General features: G+C 31.6%; 1 protein-coding gene across 1 annotated transcript in view; it reads right to left on the minus strand.

The window, feature by feature from the left end:
- LOC114327173 (uncharacterized protein MAL13P1.304) overlaps window positions 1-12,134 on the minus strand; it is a 100,650-nt gene extending 88,516 nt beyond the window's left edge. The window contains exon 1 of the mRNA XM_028275706.2: window positions 11,927-12,134. Within this exon, the coding sequence (XP_028131507.1) occupies window positions 11,927-11,972 (46 nt within the window). The 5' untranslated portion in view covers window positions 11,973-12,134. The remainder of the gene's footprint in view (window positions 1-11,926) is intronic.
- Window positions 12,135-17,008: the final 4,874 nt, after the last annotated feature.

Raw genomic sequence — 17,008 nt, forward strand, 5'->3', positions numbered from 1 at the left:
ACCGGTTTTTTCTTTTTAAAGTAAAAACCGGTTATTTGGTTTTTACGGTGATTAGGATTAGGTTAGGTATTATTTCGGATCCCAATCCTAATTATTATTCTCAAGTAATTATTCCAAACAAAACCATAATTCAAATTTTATTTTATTTTATAAAATACAGAAGCAAACTGAAAGTGCAATCTCACATCAGCCAGAAACAATTATTAAGTTTTATTATAATATTTTCTTGAAAAGGTATTTGTAATCATAATATTTCAATAATATTTACATAAGAAGTGATCTGGTTGAATTAGATGCAAACATCATCTATTTTTCACACTTAACTCTTGACATTGAAAGTGGGTGAATGACTTTTTCTGATTACCAAAAATAATGCTCTGACTATGAATATCGAATTACTGATTCCGAATACGAATCTCCAAGAATTTCGCTACGTTTTCAAAACGATACACTCATACAGGAAGTATTAAATGAGTTAAAATGTACCTATTCTACAAATATACAAACGTGTTAAAAGTAATACATGTTCTTTCGATAGTACTAACTTTGATCATATTGATATCGAGTCGAATGGAGTATCGCAAACTAAAGTGTATTGTAAATGTAACTTTGTAACCATTGGATTAAAAAAAACGAAAATTTTTCCAAAAACCGGTTTTTTGGGCCGGTTATAACCGCCGGGTTAAACCGTAAGTAAAAAAAAACGGTATAACCGAAAACCGGTGTTTTGTCAAAAACCGCCATCCCTAGTTTCAATGAAAATGGCCAATTTGCAACCACGAATAACTCAAAAAGTATCGAGTTTTCAAAAAAAAAATTATAAAACAGTTTTTGCTTAGAATTAGTTTCTCTAGCGAATTCCATAGTGATTTCAACCAAAAATTTTCCACCCCTGAGAAGGGGTGGGAACCACCCCCAAGAGAGAAGGACACATCGGCATAGGATAGACTTTGAATTAGGAGATAAGTAGAGGCTATACCCAAAATTTCATTAAAATCCATGCAGTACGATAGAATTCGGAGGTAATAACCTATTCTTGCTCCCATTGACTGGCGTATAGGTAAAAATTGTGCACCATAGAATAAAAGAATAATATTTGATGGTTACTCCGATAATCCCGATATCGCAGAAAAAAAGTCGTAGGAACGCTTGTATCGCAGGCAAAAGCACCAATGGATCGAGATAAAGTTTAATAAGAACACCGTACCGACATATCTCAAGATAAATTTCTTGGTAATGAAAAGAATTAAACAGACTTAATAGACCTGCTCAAAACTGCTCTATCAGAGATGGATTTTAGTGTCGACCAGGCTAAATCAGAGTCAGATACAATTATCCTCCGTTCTGCGCTTGCTGCATCTCACTCCTCTGAGGCTGTGGTTATCTAAGCAGAAGACATTGTCTTGTCTTGCTCATAACATTAGGAAGAAAGCAGTCCAATTTTGTTAAACCTTCAAAAGTGTGTAAGTCGGATCAATTATACTTTCTTCAAGTTTTATATATGGCGATGTCATTGCAGAGAATTTACTGTCTCTTCATGCTTTTTCTGAATGCAACACAACATCAGCAGCCTACAAGATCGGCAAAATTAACTTCTTCAAAATTGTATATAAACATCTTGAGATAGCTAGCGGAATGTCATTATTGCTCAGTGCGAAAGTCGAGCCACCTTTGCTCATTGTCGTTGGCAAACACTTTTTCGTTTATTTATATCGCAGAAATAAAGATTATTCTCTGGACAGCATGAGATACAATCCGAGTTTATCACTAGGTTCAGTCATGGCTCGGTAACCACTGTAATCCTGAAGATTAGGGCTGGAAAAAACATGAAAAAATTTAAATACCCATTGAAATTTCCAAAATTTCAGCACCCCCGAACTTCTGAAATTAATTTTCTGCAGATGCAAGAAAAAATGTGGAAGTGCCTATGTGTGGTTGCAGAAAAGCAGGCCTTAAGTGCTCTGCATTATGCCTCAATTTTTCGGATGAGACCAGGAGACCTGCAGTAGCATCATGAAAATATCAAAATTAATCGAAAAAAGTTAATTCGAAGATGAACTACCCACAATGACAACAATTCTAATATGTTATTCAGCACACATTCACCTCCGATACTGAGTTACATCCTAATCCACAGTCTGAAGCATGAAAAAAAAATGAAAAAACAGTAGCTTGAATACAACTTTTTAAATGTATAATTATGTTCAATATTCTAGAAATTCGAAAGGCCTAATAGGGATACCACGAAAAAAGAACACCCCTCCAGAGCCTACCACAGGTGGTGGCGAAAAGGGTAGATAATAAATTAATAATAACAAGAATGAAATAGCACAAGAGCGAAAAAAGAAAAAAAAAATAGATTATATGCGCTCTACAGGAAACCAAAAAGAAAGGAAAAGGCCAGTCAAAGTTAGGCGAATATATATATACTAATCTACAGTGGAGTACCAAAAGAAAACAGGACCAAAGAGGGTGTAGCCTTACTAATACGAATACCACAAGAATGGAGATCAAGCATCCACCTCTCTTCAAAAAGGGAGATAAAATCGGACCCGAGAATTACAGAGGAATTAATTTACTAAACACAGCACTAAATATAATAAAAATTATAACATTAGCAGAAGAGCAACAAGGTTTTAGGTAGGCAAGGTCATACACCGATGCTATATTTATAATGAGGTAAGTTCAAGAGAAATCGTTAGAATGCAACAAACCGGCATACTTATGTTTCGTTGATCTTAAGAAGGCATTTGACAGGTTCAAATTAAAGGATGTTATCAATTTATTGTACGCAAGAGAGGTACCTCTAGGAATAATTAAAATGATTGAAAATATCTACCAGAACAACCAGGGCCGTGCGGTACTATGATGCGGAGAGGCAGTCGCATCAGGCGGCATCACAAGGGGGGCGGCATAAACAGTTAAATAAAAAAAAGATTGTGTAGAAATGTTGTCAGAAACAGATTGTGTAGAAAAATTAAAAGTTACACACAATATGGCTAATACCAAATGAAAATTTAATGAAATTGCAGAAAATTTTGATATAAGTTCCGAATTTCCAGCTGAAAATGAAATTCTAGCCAGGAGAAAAAATCGTTTATTTGACTACAAAAAATCTATGGACAAGCTATGAAAGACAAGACAAGAAATCTATGGACCGATGAAACTAAAAATTTAAAGTAAATTTGTTCATCTATATTTTAGTTAGACAATGCCGTTAATTCTTTGATTGATCGATTTTCGCTTCTAGAAACTCATAATAAAAATTTTAAATTTTTATATGATATTTTTAAATTGAGGGAAATAGATGATAAAAATATGAATGTATGAATCTTTATTCAATACGTTCAATAGAAAAAGAAAAAAATCTGATGATATAATGATCTATTAGAAGAATTGCGTGATATATTTCAAATGATAGCGTACTCCATGAAACTTTGTGCCAAAATGACCTAATTTCTTTATACCTAAATGTAGTTGTAAACTAAGAATTTTATTAACACTTCCTGTCTTGGTAGCTAGTGGTGAAAGAAGTTTTTCAAAATTAAAAACTATTTACGAAGCTCCATAAGACGAACAAAACTAAAAAATTTAGCACTTATTTCAATAGAGTTCTGAGTAGCTGCTACATCTATCTATCCCCACTACACTACACCAATCTGATTGACGAGTTTGCTAAAATTAAAGTCAGAAGGGTAAAGTTATATTTTTTGTAAATGTTACTTAAGAGCATAGGCGCAAAATTTGCTTGCAATGCTTTTTAAAAGCATTCACTTTTTTTCGAATGCTGAAAAAACTAATAAATATTTTTGAAAAATTGAAACGCAGATTGAAAGATTATATTATTACCGAGGGCCGAAAGTCCCTTAGAATAAACAAAAGGTTTCTTTTGAATAAGATATTTGAAATTAAAAATTATACTCAATTTTCTCTTTTTTTTTTCACCCTGTAACTGATTCAAATAAACACTATAGAGATTTTCAGGGACTGTCGGCCTTCGGTAATAATGTAATCTTTTATTTTGCATTTAAATTTTTACATTTTGGCTTGCAATGCATTTAAAATGCATTGCAAGCAAATTTTAAGTGTCAATAATATTTAAGGGGCGGCATTTCGAAGACTTGCATCATATTGAATAGATGTACCGCACGGCTATGAGAACAACACAATAAAAGTAAAAGTAGATGAAGAACTAACTGACCAAATTGAAGCTGGCAATGGGATAAGACAGGTAGACTCCCTGCCTCTATTGTTCAACCTGATCATGGATGAAATAATAAAAAAATAAGATCAAAAAAAGGATACCAAGAGGAGAAAAACAACTTAAAATAAATAATCTGCTATGCAGACGACGCAATACTAATCTCTCAAAGTGAAGATGATTTACAACGTATGCTGCACGAATTTAATATAACCGCTAGAAAATTTAACATGTTAATTTCCCCAAAAAAAGACTAAATGCATGGTTATAACAGCAGATCTAATAAGGTGTAAATTAGAGCTGGAGGGTCAGATAATAGAATAAATCATGGAGTTTAAATATCTAGGCATCACACTAACTAGCTACGGAAAGCTCGAAACAGAAGTGGAAGATGAGGTGAATAAAGCATGTTCTGTGTGCTTTATTCACCTCATCTTCCACTTCTGTTTCGAGCTTTCCGTAGCTAGTTGCCTGAATGAAACAATATGGAGAAATACAAATATCAGAAAAGAAGTGAAAGGCAGAATTTACAAAACAGTCATCAGAACAATAATGACATGCACGGCAGAAACACGACCTGATACAGAAAGGACAAAAATAATGCTAGAAACAGCAGAGATGAAAACACTTCGAAAAATCGATGGTAAGACACTATGGGATAGAGCTAGAAGTGCAGATATATGACGGAGATGCAAGGTGGACAACATTAATAACTGGGTGAAAAACATAAGAGTAGAATGGAACGACGAATAGGAAGATGATCAGTGATAGAAGACCACGAAAACGATGGAATGACAACTTACTGAACGCACATACAAGAAGAAGAAGAAGGAATTTTAGAAAAATGATAAATTATATGAATAAAAAAATTAATAATGGAAAACTAAGTCTAATGGTTCGTTTTTATCATATTCTTAGGAGTAGGTATTCAAGAACCCGGTCAACTTCGGACCACTGTGAAACCTAGATAAATTCATGAAATTAAACCAATTTGTAGTGAAAATTATTCTGAAGCTATTTTCTTGTGGCATTTTTATAATCAAGTATACTCAAATGGGAAATAAGCCACAATTTTACCTAAAAATGATTTTATTAACGTTTCGACGCCCAAGTCGGGTGTCGTTGTCGACTTGGGCGTCGAAACGTTAATAAAATCATTTTTAGGTAAAATTGTGGCTTATTTCCCATTTGAATATACTTGATTATGAAAATTATTCGTTGTAAAACCCTCTGAAAATATTGCTCTGATGTCATTTTATTCTAAAATGGCCAGAAAAAAGTTATAAGGCCCAAAAAAAATTTGTTCAAAAATCAGATATTTTTGTTCATAACTCTTTTATTACCAGAGAACGGCAGTTCTCGTCAGTGGCGCACAATATCCCTACATGCGACACTATATATACACGACATTTTTGATTTTCTAAATCTGACTGAATTGAAAATTAGGCCAAATCCCATCTTATAGTTTAGGAAAAGACTCGCCCATCCATATGTCAACTCTCCATTTTGGTCCAAAGGTGTAAATTTTACGGCCCTTCCCATTTTTGGTATGTTTTTCGTTCTCGTCCCCAAAACTCCCAAAAATTTCCAAAATTTAAGTTCAACCTTTGCGGCTTCTGATAGTACTGACCATTACCTTTCCAACGCATGTCTAACTTTTAAAATCGGTTATACCATTCAAAAGTTACCGAGCTCAGAAATATGACTCAATTTTTATTTAAAAAGGGGAAAATGTTTGTGGACATGTATGTAAGTATGTGGAAAAGTTACACCGATCTGAATTTTTATCTGTGTTTCAAGAGGGGGTCAGGGCCGATTTAGAACCGGTGTAGTTTGTGACTTTTGACCACACATAATCCAGCTATAGGGTTAGGTATACCCTATTCCACGAACATACGCCTGTTTTGGGTTACTTCGACAACGAATATTTTACTGTGCAAAATAAGAAGAACGAAAGTAAATTGCAAATTACATTGTTGTTTAATGGAATAATTATTAGCGCCATTTACTTTCGTATTCTTATGTTGCACAGTAAAATATTCGTTGTCGAAGTAATCCAAAACAGGCGTATGTTCGTGGTAGGGATGGCGGTATTTGACAAAACACCGGTTTCGGTTATACCGGTTTTTTTTGCTTACGGTTTAACCTGGCGGTTATAACCGGCCAAAAAAACCGGTTTTTGGAAAAACCCGTTTTAAAAACCGGTTCTCGGTTTTTTTAATCCAATAGGTTACAAAGTTACATTTACAATACACTTTAGTTTGCGATACTCCATTCGACTCAATATCAATATGATCAAAATTAGTACTATCGAAAGAACATGTATTACTTTTAACACGTTTGTATATTTGTAGAATAGGTACATTTTAACTCATTTAATAGTTCCTGTATGAGTCTATCGTTTTGAAAACGTAGCGAAATTCTTGGAGATTCGTATTCGTAATCAGTAATTCGATATTCATGGTCAGAGCAATATTTTTGGTAATCAGAAAAAGTCATTCACCCACTTTCAATGTCAAGAGTTAAGTGTAAAAAATAGATGATGTTTGCGTCTAATTCAACCAGATCACTTCTTATGTAAATATTATGATTACAAATACCTTTCCAAGGAAATATTATCATAAAACTTAATAATTGTTTCTGGCTGATGTGAGATTGTACTTTCAGTTTGCTTTTGTATTTTATAAAATAAAATAAAATTTGAATTATGGTTTTGTTTGGAATAATTACTTGAGAATAATAATTATGGTTGGGATCCAAAATAATACCTAACCTAATCCTAATCACCGTAAAAACCTAATAACCGGTTTTTACTTTAAAAAGTAAAAACCGGTTATAACCGGGACAAAAAAACAACCGGTAAAACCGGTTATTGCGAAGTAAAAAACCGGTTTTAGGTTTAAACCGGTTGGTTTTTCCCATCCCTAGTTCGTGGAATGGCCCATAGATACAAAATGGTATATTTTTGGGCGTATATATCTTAGGTTCAAGAAGAGACAGGAAAACCGCAAATACACCAAATCAATAGCGTTGAGTTAGTATTTCAAATGGTGCATAAGCAGTCAAGATCATACCTAAACACGGCTCAGTATAGCTGAAAAACTAAAAAATTAAACTTTGAAAATTTTGGTTTTTCGACCATTACTCAAAATTTCAACATACGAATTGCGCCAATAACTGAGCGTTTGTAGAAGCACTCTAGACACGTCTAACGGTGTATACCTCATATCTGGGAAAATTCGAATTTTTAAGTTATAGGCTTCATATATATGATCAAATCTATTTCTTATGGGAAAAACGGTTTTTCATGCTCAATAATTCCTGTAATACCTTCAGTTATCATACTTGGCCTTGAATGCATCAGATACTACTTGTCAATACGTTTCAAACTCATGTTTAATGATCAAAATCGGATAAGCTGTTCAGAAGTTATCGAGATTCAAAAGTATACTCCATTTAACCATTATCGCCGAAATGGTTTATGTAGTTGTAGTGGTTACGACGCAAAGTTTTATATGGCAATCTGAGTTTACTTTCCAGCCATAATTATTAGGATGGCTGGGATATGAACTCGGATTGTCTGATCACAAGTCTGGTGTCGTAACTACTAGATAATTTGGAAGAGAATGCGACAAAGGAGACCATTTATAACGCTTAACGTGTAATCGAGAAACATTACATTCAACTGCATACAATTAATTTATAAAAAACTTTGAAAAACTCCTGATACAAGAATAAAAAACCGCTAAACGTCGTAAAAATGAGTGGCGCATAGAATATTCCAGCTACAAAAGAGCTGATATGAATATTACGTGGCGCAAAAATGTATTTTCATTTTGATGGAAAATAAAATTGTAGCTTTATTTTGAAAGATTTTTTCCATAATATTTGCTAAATTTGAAGTAAAACGCGCCACAAAAGAGCCTCAAAATCCAAACAGTATCAAAGTTACTCTTTTGTGGCGCCTTTTACTTTTTAGCAAATAATATGGAAAAAATCTTTCAAAAGAAAACTAGAATTTTATTTTCCATCAAAATGAAAATTCATTTTCGCGCCACGTAATATTCATATCAGCTCTTTTGGTAGCTGGAATATTGTATGCGCCACTCATTTTTACGGCGTTTAGCGGTTCTTTATTCTTGTTTTCCATTTTACGATAAAAATTAATAGAAATGTAGTAGAAAATTTAATTGTCTATAAATAATACCTATTTGATAAAATTTTTTTGGGGGTTGCTAGTTTACATTATATCTCACGAAAACACTTAGCACCCCGTTTTCCACAAACTTGAACTAAGTTTATACTTACCCCTCTCCCCACAATATATCAAAAAATAAAATTGTGCAATCTGAAAAATGCACACTAATACCTAAACAATATAACCTTTCAATGGACTATAAAGGTTTTTGATTGGGTGATTGTAATATGCAATGATACAATCAAAATCAAAGGTACGTATTATGTTCTAAGAAAATTTCTAGCCGGTACATTCTAGTAATGCAAAATAAAAGAAATGCATATACCAGTAAGACATCTTACTTTTATGATTAATTATTTATATGGGAAATAAGCCACAATTAAAATGAAAAAAATAATTTTATTAACGTTTCGACGCCCAAATCGGGTGCCGTTGTCAAAATACAAAATATTACTAAAATAAACTAAAGTGTTGTTGCTAAGCAAAAAAATTCTTCTAATAATTTATTTAATCTCACTCATTTATATTGGAATTTCACAGGTCAAATTTATTTTTTATCGAACAAGACATCGTAAGTATTGAAGATTTACTTTTCGGAATGATATCAAATTCTGATTTTGATCGAATTATTTTTATTTTTAGTTTACACATAATTTATGAAAATTCATATCAGAAACAAAGAAATATACATTTAAATAAATTTAATAATCTTTTAGAACAAAATAGTTTACATACTTTTGATAACCTAAATAGAAATAATGACATATTAGCGACAGTTGTCAATCTATCAAATAGACATTTAAATGCAACGGAAAATTTGGTATTGTCAAAAGGTTTAAACTATGCTGTTACTCATCCATCTATTCCAAAATTAGACATAATCAGCTCAGTGGAGAAAATATCCCAGTGTCTACCAACTCATGAAAAAGAACAATATAGGGTACTATGTAAACTTGAATTGGAAAAGTCTAATCAAATTGAACAGAACATCAGCAAAGAGGAAATGAAAGCTTTAAAAACTTTAAGAAATGATGACTCCATAACAATCCTACCAGCGGATAAAGGCAATGCAACTGTAATAATGAATAAAATACAATATGAGGACAAAATTACAGATCTAATTACAAATGGACCTTATAGCAAATTAACGAAGGATCCAACGAAGACACTGGAAAACAAAATATATAGAACTTTATTCAAATTTAAAAATGATCTAACATACTATCAAAGAAAATTAATGACACCTCACTACAGTAAGACACCACATTTTTATGGAGTGCCGAAAATTCATAAAGCGAACATACCACTTAGACCCATTTGTAGTACCATCAATTCTCCTTGTAGTGAACTATCAAAATTCTTATTAAACATTCTAAAACCATTTGCTAATAATGATGACACTTTTATAAAAAATACAAAACATTTTTTAAACAAATTGTCAACTATTGAATTTAATCCAAATAATATTTTAGTAAGTTTTGACATAAACAGTTTATTTACAAATGTACCATTAGATAAAACTTTAAACATAATCAAAACGAAATTAGAGAATGATAATACATTGGCAACTAGGACAAGACTAAATGTATCAGCTATAATGGAGTTATTGACATTATGTACCCATAATACCTATTTTCAACTAAACAATGAATTCTATAAACAAAATTTTGGTCTAGCAATGGGCTCTTCTTTATCTCCATTATTGGCTAATATATTTATGGAGGATTTCGAAACTAATATTATTTCTAAACAAAATTTAAAACCCACAGTATGGTGGAGATATGTAGATGATGTGTTTTCAATATGGCCTCATAGATCAGAATTGTTGGATACGTTCCTGAATATTATAAACGATCAAGAAGAGACAATAAAATTTACAATGGAAAAGGAATACAGTAACAGCCTACCTTTCCTCGATGTTTTGATCTCAAAGAAGGATATTGGATATGAGACTCAAGTGTATAGAAAACCAACACACACCAACAGATATCTCAATTACAAGTCAAATCACAACATCAACGTTAAAAAGGGAATCATTAAATCCTTATATGATAGAGCCAAAATTACTTGTTCTAACGAAAATTCCTTTTTAGCAGAAAAACAATTGTTAACATCTGTTTTATTAAAAAATGATTATCCTTTATCGTTTATAAATAAGGAATTGTCAAGACTGGATCGAATGGAACAGAACAACTTAGAACGGGATCCTACAACATTCACCAGAAATAATACGAGGAAAATATCAATACCATATATAAAAGGACTATCCGAGAAACTTAAAACAATAGGAAATAAATTCAACATTTCAACAACATTCAAAACAACAAACACATTGAGATCTATTCTATCTAAAACTAAACCTAACAATGATCAAGAAAGAACAAAGAATTGCATTTATAAAATACCTTGTGAATGCGAACAATTTTATTTAGGTGAGACATCAAGACCATTAGACATTAGAATAAGTGAACATCAATCTTATATTAAAAATAGAGAATTTGAGAGATCTCAAATATGTCAACACGCATGGGATAATGAACATAGAGTTCAGTGGAGAGATTCAAGTATAGTCCTGAAAGAATCAGATAGTAAAAAGAGAAAAATCAAAGAAGCGGCTCTAATTATGCTAAATGAAACCAATTGTGTCGCAAATTCCTCGGTAGAATGCAGTAGGATGTGGTTACCCATACTGAAAGAGGAAGTCAATAGAAAGAAAATACCAAGATTAGTAAGTCAATAATATCGAGCTAGTACATATTTTATATTTTAGTATTACTTATATATCTAATATTATTAATATTATTTATAATTTAAACATGTTACAAGTCAGAATTTGGTATTATTTTTTGAGAGTAAATTAATGTAAGACCAAATACTTACGATGTCGGGATAGTATCACAGGGTTTTTCCTGGTTTTCCCTTGTGATTTACTATGAAGTCTCTAACGCGAGAATTTTACTGTCGTTGCATTTGGTTGTCTTTTTAAAGACATATCACATGCTATAATTTTTTATGACGGATATTCTTGAGTTGGGGTTAATTTCATGTAATCGAATGAACTATCTTTCAGTAAGTCGTCCCAGGAACGCAACTCATAAATATTGGCAATATCATTTTAAAGTCTTCTACTTTAAAATGTATAATATATGTCTGAATTGCCAATATAAATGAGTGAGATTAAATAAATTATTAGAAGAATTTTTTTGCTTAGCAACAACACTTTAGTTTATTTTAGTAATATTTTGTATTTTGACAACGGCACCCGATTTGGGCGTCGAAACGTTAATAAAATTATTTTTTTCATTTTAATTGTGGCTTATTTCCCATATAAATAATTAATCATAAAAATGCCACAAGGAAATAGCTTCAGAACAACATCTTACTTTTACATTAAGAATAATGTCTTATTTTAAATTTCCTATAATGTAGTAAATTAAAATAAAATAAAATAGCTACCTATACCTAATCGTGTAAAGTAAAAAGTGTTTCGCGATCGAGCAACCTTTGAACAGTGGCATTATACTTACGGAATATTGATACCATCCAAATTACAGCAACAATAATCACTAACATAACTTTTCACTTAATATTTTCCAAACGCGCACTACAACTACATAATGAGTGTAAACTCCCAAATCGTTCGCTCTGGTAAAAAGCAAGACCGCACTGGTGGATAACACGGCGAGTTTCTGTATATAGTTGCGACTTTAGCTGTGTTATCACAGTTCTAATTGTTTTACTAGCGGTGATGCAGTTCTTATGAGGATGTTCTCAACGTTATGCTACAATAAGCATTTCCTTCAACACTTTTGCGGCTTTTTGCGCACCGATACACAGCGCAATGCTAATTATTCAAAGCACAAAAGCTTTATTTACTGTCATACAAAAGTAAGACAAGGTATATTCACATATTTGTAACTTTTAATTGAAAACGTTACAAAAAATGATTAAAATTAGACAAGATATCTATATAGTTTCAATTGCATGTAGACCGGAGAAATAAGATTTTTCTCATGTATCTGAATTTTGTTTAGTTATTAAAGGCCTACATAAAAACCCTAAAAAATGCCATTTTTTGGATATTTTTCATACCATTAAAAGCTTCAAATGTGGCACTTTTCTTTTTGCAATAGCATTAGTTAGAAAATAATGAAAATTCGGTAATTCTAAGCATACCAAATGAAAGATTAACAGTTAAACTATCCATATGTAGCAAAAAGAGTGGAAAAAAAATTTAACGCACAATCTTTCCGCAAAATTACGGTTGCTTTTGATATACAACAGTGAGAATAACTTTTAAACTCTTGCTCCTAGGTAAAATCTGTTTTCATATTCGAAAAGTTGAAAATGATTAGATACACAAATTTGAAAGAAATAGAAAGTTATTCTGAAACGACGAGATAAAAAGTTGGAACTTTGTTTATTAGCTTATACGTTTTTGTCATCTCTTCTTTAATCGGTTTTTCCTTTTCTGTACTTGGGTTTTCCTTATTTTTTATTTCTTATCATGTTTTAGTAACGACCATGTAATGGTCGCTAGATATTTAGGTTCCTCTATGTAGGAAGAATTGTTCGTATTTTCTGGCCAAACACCATCAGAAACGAATATCTGCTACACCTGACCCAACAAAAGAGGGTAGAAAATGAAATAAAATACAGAAAGTGGGGGTGGATAGGTCACACACTCCGAAAAGATAGTTCCAGTATTGCAAAAAATGCCCTAGAGTGGAATCCCCAAGGAAAGAGAAAAAGAGGTCGCCCAGCACAAACTTGGAGAAGATCCATCATGGACGAGATAAGAAGTCAAGGAAAGTCTTGGAATGAGGTGAAGGCCCTAGCGCAAAATAGAACCCGATGGCGCGTTTTCACTGAAGCTCTATGCTCCACTTAGGAGTTCAAGAACATTCTATATATTATATATATGTAGGTAGCTACTCTTGTATTCATTACTTTTCTTCTACTATTCTTTTCAATTAGTCAATAATGGATTTCTCATTTCGACTTTTGACTTCTCTTGTATACCTACATACAAGAATAAAAAACCTTTAAACGCCGTAAAAATGAGTGGCGCATACAATATTCCAGCTACAAAAGGTCTGATAAGAATATTACGTGGCGCGAAAATGTATTTTCATTTTGATGCAAAACAAAATTCTAGTTTTATTTTAAAAGATTTTTCCATAATATTTGCTAAATTTGAAGTAAACGCGCCACAAAAGAGTTTCAAAATTCAAACTGTATCAAAGTTACTCTTTTGTGGCGCGTTTACTTCAAATTTAGCAAATATTATGGAAAAATCTTTTAAAATAAAACTAAAATTTTATTTTGCATCAAAATGAAAATACATTTTCGCGCCACGTAATATTCATATCATACCTTTTGTAGCTGGAATATTGTATGCGCCACTCATTTTTATGGCGTTTAGCGGTTTTTTATTCTTGTATCAGGAGTTTTTCAAAGTTTTTTTATAAATTAAATGTATGAAGTTTAATGCAATTTTTCTCGATTACACGTTAAGCTTTATAAATGGTCGCCTTTGTCGCATTATCTCCCAAATGATCTAGTGTCTATCCATTGCCCGTTGCCATATCAAATTTAGCGTCATAGCCACTAGAACTACATAAACCATTTCGGGAATAATCGTTAATTTTATTATACTTTTGTAGCTTAATAACTTCTAAACGGCTTAACCGATTTTGATCACTAAACATGAGTTTGAAAGGTATTGACAAGTAGTATCTGATGCATCTAAGGTCAAGTACTATAACTGAAGCTAGTACAGGAATTATTAAGCTTGAAAAACCATTTTTCCCATAGGAAATAGATTTGATCATACTTATGAAGCCTATAACTTAAAACTCGAATTTTCCCGGATATGAGGTATACACCGTCAGAATCGTCTGGAGTCCTTCTACAAACGCTCAGTTATTGGCGCAATTCGTAGGTTGAAATTTGGAGTAATTGTCGAAAAACCAAAATTTTCAAAGTTTAGTTTTTCAGTTTTTCGGCGATACTGAGCCGTGTGTATATGTGATCCTAACGGCTTAGACACCATTTAAAAGCTTAACTCAACATTATTGATTTGGTGTATTTGCTGTTCTTGTGTCTCTTCTTGAACCAAAGATATATACCCCCAAATATATGCTGTTTTGTACCTACCAAGTCCCATAGCTGGCTTATGGGTGGTCAAAAGTCACAAACTACACCAGTTCTGAATAGGCCCTGACCCCTCTTCAAACACAGAAAAAAATTCAGATCGGTTTAACTTTTCCAGCCATATACGTACACACATACATATTACAAACATTTTCCCTTTTTTAAATAGAAATTAAGTCATATTTCTGAGCTCGGTAACTTTTGAATGGTATAACCGATTTCCAAATTAGACATGCGTTGGAAAGGTAATGATCAGTACTATTAGAAGCCGCAAAGGTCGGACTTAAATTTTCGAATTTTTTTGGGAGTTTTGGGGACGAGAACGAAAAACAGGCCCTAAATAGGAAGGGCCGTAAAATCCACACCCTTGGACCAAAATGGATGGTTGATATATGAATGGGTGAGTCTTTTCCTGAACTTTAAGAGATCGTTGAAAAATAATTAAAAAATCGTCGAGAATTACTCTAAAATATATCAAATGTTTTGCTTTTATAACAGCTTTTTTAAGCTTTTTCTCACTCTTTCATCGATTTTAATTATTTTGATAACTTTCAACGCTTTCTCGATTATATCAACATTATTAATCTTTTGAATGCTTTTTCCAAGCATCTCTTTTAGTATTGTTTACGTTTTAGTTGAATGGAATATTTCTATTTTTTTCCTTTAATTTCAGTGTCTTATTGCTTATGAATCATTGTATTATCAAGTGACATCATCGACTAACTATAAATCTTAAAACAACAGTGTTTAATCTACAAAAATATTATTATTCCTGATAATATACAACCTTGTTTAGCACTATTACACTGTTTATTTGTTTTTTTTTCATTCCGAAAATAAAATATGTTCCAATGGTTTTCCATAAAACCTCGCTATTTCCTTGGGTTTTATGTTTTTCTTATTTTAATTAAATATATTCGTAATTATGCTGTAACACAGTTATATTTTACTGATTTGAAATTGTAAAAAAATGTGGAAAAATTAGTATTGTCATCAATTTCTTTTTCAGATGCATCGGTATCTTTTTATTAGATATTCGATATTTTTATCAGAATGTGTATGTCCTCCTTTAGGATCTCGTATTCCGTTTTATCAAAGGTACTACTATATAATAAGAGGCTTTCATTTAACGAATAAACTTGTAGCTTTTCCGAAAACTTTATTACTTAAAAATGTATCGTGAATATTACACCAAGAAGATGGAAATAATGTATCATTAGATAAGTTGTAGCTACTATCTAACAAGTTTTTTAGGTTCTATATGGACAGAATAAAAAAAAATTATGCAAAATTATTCAAATTTATTTTCTTATATTTTTATTTATTAACAATAGTCCAGGGCTCATCTGTTTTGAGATGGACGTTGAGAGGTGACTCAATTTTTTTTGCAGAAATTGCTTAAAAATAACTCAATAATAATATTTGAGTTATCCTCCCACTCAAAATGGTCCGGAACATTGTTTAAATAATCAAAATGTCAAAATATGAAGGAAAAATTCGATTTTTTTATTGGTTTTTTGAATATAACTTTAAAAGTGTTCATTTCTAAGAAAAGTTGTACTGACATAAAAGTTGCGTAATTAAATTTACTATAATATAGAATTGGTTACAAATTTAAAAAATAGTCACCCTTGTTGCAAAATAGCAATACTTGCGAAAAAAACCATACAAAAACAAGTATTCGCATTTTACGTTTTTCAACCATTTATGCTATACTTAGGACCTTCATATTTTACCCAGAAAAACTTTATGATATAGTAAAACAACACTGGAAATTTCATTAGGATCGGTTTAATAGATTTTGCAAAATAAATTTTGCAATCCAGCTTTCGCAAAAAAAATTAATTTTTTAAAAATGTTGCAGGCCTAAAAATAAAGCAGATAGTAAGTTGAATTTTTTTGCTTATAGAAGTGTACTGTACCTTTCATTTGCAATTTGCAAAATTAAAATCGAATAATTACCACGGCGTCAGGAAATTTTTTAAATAAACATTAATTTTTGGTTCTGCGTGCAGGACAGCGGTGTTCGATTCACACAAGTTGATTTCCATCAAAATTTCTTCTATTCTTTATTTAATATATTATTTTCTTACTCTTTATTTTGTTGTATTTTAATATTTTAATTCCACAAAAATCAAACTAATTTTATTATTGTTTGTGAAATATTGTTTAAACAATTGCATATGCTTAAAAATAATAAACTTTTATTCTCTAAGTTAAAATATATGAACAAAGCAAATTTTTGCTAAAAAAAGTGTTATTTTAAAGGATAGAGTATGTGTTTTTATTTTCCAATAAACAAATTTATTTATTTATATCGAAATTTAATAAAAATTAAAATGTATCAATCATTATCAAAGGTCATTGAAATGCCCAATCAGAGCAAACTATCCGCTGTCCTGCGCGTAGCACCAATAATTAATGTTTATTTAAAAAAATTCCTGACGCCGTGG

The sequence above is a fragment of the Diabrotica virgifera genome, chromosome 5 (assembly GCF_917563875.1).
Source record: "Diabrotica virgifera virgifera chromosome 5, PGI_DIABVI_V3a".
Lineage (NCBI taxonomy): Eukaryota > Metazoa > Arthropoda > Insecta > Coleoptera > Chrysomelidae > Diabrotica > Diabrotica virgifera.